The sequence below is a fragment of the Glycine soja genome, chromosome 6 (genome assembly GCF_004193775.1).
Source record: "Glycine soja cultivar W05 chromosome 6, ASM419377v2, whole genome shotgun sequence".
Taxonomy (NCBI): Eukaryota; Viridiplantae; Streptophyta; class Magnoliopsida; order Fabales; family Fabaceae; genus Glycine; species Glycine soja.
This window is the reverse complement of record NC_041007.1, coordinates 18255411-18262193: the sequence shown is the minus strand read 5'-3', so window position 1 is coordinate 18262193 and position 6783 is coordinate 18255411. Positions and strand designations below refer to the sequence as shown.

The window sequence follows — 6783 nt, the reverse complement described above, 5'->3', positions numbered from 1 at the left end:
TTGCATCCTTAATGTCTGTTATACCATAAATCCATTGTTGAGTCATGAGTTATGAGACTGGTCATCTCTATAATTTGTGAAGTGCGGTAGGATGTCATGGCAAGCCATTAAGTGATATAAGTTATCTTGAAAACTTGATGTGTGTATTAACGTCATCAAGAACCTTGAACTTGCAGGTGTGTTGTGAATGAATATGTTTAATCAATGTGTTAACATGTGTTGGCTAATCCCTTCTTTTCTTAGTGGGTGATCATAAACGTGATTGTTGAAACTTGTGATTCGTTAAATACATCCTAATGACTTTTTAATTCTTACTCCTTATATGTATGCTATATACTTGTTATAGAAACCTTATAATTCTATGTGTGTTTGTAGTAAGGTGTTCTCCCTTAATTGTATAGATAATATGGTTGTTTGTGATTTCTTGTTCTTAGCGATGCTAATACCTTATAGTTCGATGACCCATATCGGGATATATTTCATAAGGAATAGTATTTTGACTATACCTTCGAGTTCTAGTGCAACCCATTTTCATGTGTTGCGTGTTGAAGTCAAGTAACTCGATTATACTTGCAAGCCATAGTATAACTCATTCTTTGTGTTGCGAGCCTACGTCAAATAGTTTTTTATTACTGATGTTTCTATCACAATCAAATGATTGTTAACATCTCCACGTGGGTGTACATTGTGTTCATGTTTTCGTTTATATAATTCTTTCAGAATATTTGTTGTTAATTATGAATAAGTGATCATTCTTGATTTAAAATTATTGCCTCCTAATTAATTAAGTGTTTATTTTGTTATTGGTTGCTCATCTTCCAATCATGTCTTGTCAAACCGCTTGATAATCTGTCATGTTATTACTTTTGTTACGAATAGAGAGAGACTTCGCTCTTGTTAATCATGTTAAGGTGTTTTGAGAGGAAAATACTTGAGTGGGCATTATCCTTGTTACCTATAGATGAAAGGCAACTTAGTAAGTCGTGTACATGTGTTCCTTGAGGATGTGCTGAGTTACCACCTAAGTGCCAGATTGAGAATCTTATCAGTGTAGTACCCATAGAAAATTGTAACCGTAGTTCCTAGGAGATAACTTGTAAAGAGTTGTTTAAGAATATATAGTAGTTGAAAAAGTTGTAAAGAATAGTTAAGAGATTTAGTGTGAAACCTTAAGAAGAGTGTAAGGTATTTAGTAAGGCATTAATTGCTAAGCATGGAAGGGTTCGAGAGTGAGTGTTCTTGCGTAAGGTAGGTGACCTAGAAGATTATTGATGATAGTTGTATGATTAGCGAGATAAATCTTAGTTCTCCTTACCTTAATATGGGAAAAGTCTGAGGATGCTCCAATGACTACCTTAGTATCTTTCGTGGCCTTTTACGTGTACCTAGTCATGTCTTGACAAGATCAATGCCTTTGTGTGTTCGTGGGATGCATGGACAGGATCTCCCACCCTAAGTTAGCTCTTGTAGTGGTTTCAATGATTAGTGTTTAGTGTGTTTCCAGTTAAGTTGGATTATGGGGTGTATCATAAGGTTGCTATTGACCCTTGGGAATCATGTTTCGTGCTAAGAGTTTTGTTATGCATTTTAGTTAGATGAGGATGACTAGGTGAATTGCTTTAAGGAATCTTGTGCTAAAGGACATCGGGACACAATGCTCTAATAGGATGTGACATTGGGATATAGGTTTCTATATTAATTGTATGAAGTCTTAGGCGGTCTTGTTTGAGCATAGATGACTTTATTATTTATTTGGACAAGTTTGAATATGATGTAAAAGAAAGTGAATGTGAGCCTTTTACCATGTTGAAAGGATTTTATTTAAATGTGTTTTAAAAAATTTTAATTAATTATTATTTCTTTTCCTTTTATTAGTACATATATGTATGGGGTAGAGGGTGTCACAGATGGCTTATAAATAAACATCCCTCCATGGTGAATCTTTAACCTCACTGTTTGTTCTTCGGGTTGCTTGCAAAAACCACGAACGACAACAAAGCACAAAAAATTAATCAAAACAACACCCATCACCAAAGGTTTTCAAAACAAAACAAAAACAAAAGCCAAAATCAGGACCACCACCACAAAAAAAACCAGTATTCATGTTTCCAGCTCAACACATAAGGGACCACCACAACAAAAAGAAATTAAAGCACAAACCCCGTCAAACACAAAATCGGGACCACACCACCAACGAACACATAAAAGACCAACACAACAAAAAAAACCACTAAAGACCTCGTGGACCCCAAAACCTCAACAAAAATAGACAAAACTATCCGTACACGACCACCACCAACAAACCCCACACAAATAGACAAAACTATCCACCCACAACAACCACACAAATACACAAAACCACTCTTTGGACCACATCAACAAACAAACCCCACAAATAACATAACTTACTTGAAAACAAAAGCCACTTCCATGTTCCTACGACGTTCAACAGCGATTTTTCACGCATACCACAACCACTAACAAACACGAACGGCGAAACCTTCAGGCAGGGGTTTGCGATTTATGGGATAGCGGTTCCAAAAACCAAGCTTTAGGGTTGGGGTAAAAAACACATAAGGTAAAAAATCGCAAACCTTTTTACGTGCCTATCAGACGTTGACACGTGACAGTCAATGTCACTGCCTAACGGTCAACGTCCAATTGTAGTCTGTGAGACCAACATTGTAAGAATTTACAATATAGGAAGACGAAATTCGTGAAATAAAAAACTGGGGGACCAAATCCGAAACTGGAGATAAAGTGGAGAACCAATTTTGCAATTTTACCTTTTGTTTATTACTTTCTGCAAGTTCTTAATGCTCTCTTTTACATGTCATTAATTTTGTACAATTTTTTATTATCACTTTTCAACAACTCACTTTTTAGGATAATCCTGAAGATTGTCTTCGATCACATTATCCATTTTTACAAAACAATTAATCTCGATCTTGGATTCAACCTGTTTGCACCTAACTCTGCAGTGTTTACCAAATTTTTCAAAACAAGATTTACAAAACTATATTTCATCCATAGGACGATACCTTTGGTTTGTGAGTTGCTGAAAGTGTTCAAATTTGTGAGTTGCTTTGTCTGTCTTCCTTCATTATGTTTTTATAAAATATTTGTGAAAAGACTTTAAGAAACACAATTCAACCTTTCAAAACATAAGGAATTAAACTGAAAAAAATAGAGTAAAATTTAGCCAATTGCAAATGTATTTAAACCTCATGATATCAGCAACGTAGCTAGCACCTAATGACATCAGCAACTTAGGATTGAACTGGTCAAATTATGGAGGTAGACCTGACGACCGGTTCATCTTTACCCATATTCAATTCGTCCTCATCATGCAAAGCACTGAAAGAAGTCAACCGTCACTATACTTTTATTAGTCAGATCACTTTTCTTTTACGTGTGCATCAATTATAAATTTTTGAAAATTATAATTCACTATTTTAATAGAAATGTAGTAGCTTTCAGTTTCCATTCCCTTTCCTTGAAATTTCTATGAAAAGATGAAGGGTTTATCTTATCCCAAGTCAAAACTCGTGGTGGCTATCAGCTTCTATTTTCCAGAATACAAACTTTGCTAGCTTGAGAAAGAGCATGGTCTTCATGTTGATCATGATCAATATTCAGATTTGGCTGCAGAAGCCAAAGGTATGGAGATTTGTGTGTTTCTTTTCATCTGTTGTTGGACTGCTCTGTTACGCTTACAGCTCTTCTTTTAATAATCTATTTGGAAAGTGGACATGGTGCAAGATATTACTTTACATTGGTTTTAGTTTCATTATCTGCCTTACTGTCTTGTTTGCAAATGTTTGGGAGTGCTCCACCTCTCCTCGGGTGGAAGCTCACATGGCCTTTTTTATTTTGATGATCACTTCTGTGTACTCTTTTTTCTTCGATAAAGTAGTGAAAGGGAAACCAGACGCATATAGCCTTGTTTCATGTGCTGCATTTGCTATCATGTCTTTGGCTTTATCAAGATTGAGTCATTTTGGTTTTGAGGTTGATCTCTTAGTCTTTTTCAGTGGACTCCTAATATTACAACTCATGAAAATAAAGTTATGGTTAGTCATTGTTGGAGGGAGTTTCAGTTATTCCCTCTTCATTCTTCGTTCCTCTTTGGTTGCTCCAAGAAGTGGGCATGATCATGGACTCCAAGACCGAGATCATGATCATGGACTCCAAGACCGGGTTCCTCATCATGTCATTGACTTAGGTTCACATTCACAATCGCAAGGAACCAGAACCAGTCCTAGTGTTACTCAAGTGGATTCGACCCAGGCTATTGTATCTGTGGCACAAGAGGCTGATTCCCCTCCAGAAATTGAGGATCTAGGATTGTTAGTCACTGAATCACAACAAAGAAATAATGATAGTGATAACAATAGTATTGTGACACAGTTCATGGGTTGCATAGAGGCGCTTAAGAAGGAGAATGAAAATGTTATTTTAACAATTTTCAAGCATGCTGAGGAATACCTCAAAGCTAGTCTTGTCCAGACTCCAGATCTGCAATTGCATTGCGATGACAACTTGGTGGTGGATTCTCTGCCATCAGTTATTATCAATGACCTTCGTGAATGTGTAAGGCTGATGGTGACAGCAGGGTTGAAGGAGGAATGCATTGACGTGTACATTACTTGGCGGAGGGAGTTTCTGGGTGAGATGCTATCATGGTTGATAAAGTTCAAAATTGGCCGGTTTTATATAAAAGCTTTGTGCGTAGCTGATAGGATATTATTACCCAATGAAAGAAGACTATGTGAATGCGTCTTTGAAGGGTCCATTCCCCTTGAGGATAAGTACCCTGCATTACCCGGAATACATAGGTTCGGGTTTCGGAAGAGTTTGGACAGTTACCCTGCATTGCGGGACAAGTTGTTGATAGGTTTGGGCATTCTCTCACCACACGGAATACGTAAGTTCGGGGAATTGTTAAGTCTTACTTACGGTGTTAAGGAGAAAGCCATTGTTCCCGGCGGCAGGGTTCATCAGATTACCCTTGATGTGCTGGACTACGCTGGGATTATAGATGTGCAGTTAACAGTCCTGTTAGACAGCAGTTTGGAAGGAAAGTTTCCACTGAATAACATAGCCATGATAACAAACCTGTTAGACAGCAGTTTGGAAGCCAACTCCCAAAATTACCATGATCCTATTTTGGGTTACGTTTTCATCATCAACAATCGAAGCTACATACGGCAAAGGGCAATGCGGGGTGGATTGAGACATATTCTTGGAAATGACTGGATTCGAAAAAACACAACTAGTATCAAAGAAAACCTTCAACTCTATCTGAGAAGCTCATGGAATAAGATCTTGGATATTTTGAAGCTGGACATCAATGAGTCAGAGCCTAATGTTGCGGCACAGTTAATGAAAAACAAGCTTCGTTCCTTCAACGAACACTTCGACGATATATGCAACATTCAGTCTACGTGGTTTGTCTTCACTAAGGAGCTAAGGAGAAAAATTATACAATCCATAGAAAAGATCTTGTTGCAAGCATATGGAAACTTCATTGGGAGGTTGCAGGATTTTATTGGTAACCAAGCTTATGAGCACATTGAGTATGGAATGTTTGACATTCAAGATAGACTCAACAATTTATTTCTTGTAAGAGAGTAGATGAATCTGATGCCAGAAGAGAAGGAAAGGAGACACAAGTTTGCATTGATTTAGAATACAAAAATATCATCATCATTCATTGCAAACATAGTTGCAAAGGATTTGTGCCATTGTTGTACATTTATTCCACTGTATGTCTCAACACAAAATCCCAACTGTGTAAGGATTCCTCTTTAATTTGTTTCCATGTTTAAGATTGGTTAAATCCAAGAACGATAATCATCATGGTGATTGTTCATGTATTGCCTTTGCCACATGTTGTACAAATGGTGCATGCACGCATTAAATCCTGTATATATAGCAATTTCCTGTATGACTGTTATTTGGTAGTAAGGGTTAACATAGGTGTCTTTCCGAGTAAAGGTAGCACATCAAGAGTTGTACCATTACCGTTCAAGTGGCCTATTTAATCTGTGCCATTAATCCAAATGCATTATTGAAATTTAAGCTTAACATTCCTGATTTTATGTGCATGCTTTCATTGTCTGAAAAAGGAGACATTAGAACAAATATGCAACCATCAAAACCAACAACATATCATGAGGGCTCAGTGAAAAATTCCTACGAACTGATTTATTTCGATACAACATGATAACTGAAACAATAGAACCTATCACACTTAGTGGAATCTTAAAACGTGAGGTTAGAGCAAAGCAAAGCACTTCAAGTACACATGACATAAGTCCACAAATCTCCATAAAGCATGCTTAATAAAAAAATAAAAAAACTTTGGATATTTAGATAGGAAATATATTAATCTCTGCTCCCAGTATTTCCATCATTTTAAGCTTTTTGTTGTTGTTAAGCACCGGCAGACTTGAAGTGGTATCATTTTAAACTTTGGCAATGACAAATCTGAAAAAATTTCCTAGTTAAGAGGAGCAAAATAAAAAATCAATTTCCAGTCAATAAGGATGCCATAAATATTGCAATTATATGACTTTTTTCTATGAAAGTAATAATAAAAAAAAAAACAATTTACAAAAATAGAGTAGTTTTAGAACAATTTGGTACGCCTCCGATGTTAACCATTCTGCTTCAGCTTTGAATAACTCCCGTGCCAAAATGATTTCTCTGGAGGGTGTTAAATTTTATATTTTATTGGGAAGAGTTTAAAATTTAAAATTTGGTGATGTTCAATTCATC

General features: G+C 36.4%; 1 protein-coding gene across 1 annotated transcript; it reads left to right on the top strand.

Annotated features, from left to right (window-relative positions):
• The first annotated feature begins 3495 nt into the window (after positions 1-3495).
• Positions 3496-5941, top strand: LOC114416595 (exocyst complex component EXO70B1-like). Its single transcript, XM_028381519.1, has one exon. The coding sequence runs from the start codon at positions 3607-3609 to the stop codon at positions 5635-5637; it is 2031 nt and encodes a 676-aa protein (XP_028237320.1). The 5' UTR covers positions 3496-3606; the 3' UTR covers positions 5638-5941.
• The last annotated feature ends 842 nt before the right edge of the window (positions 5942-6783 follow it).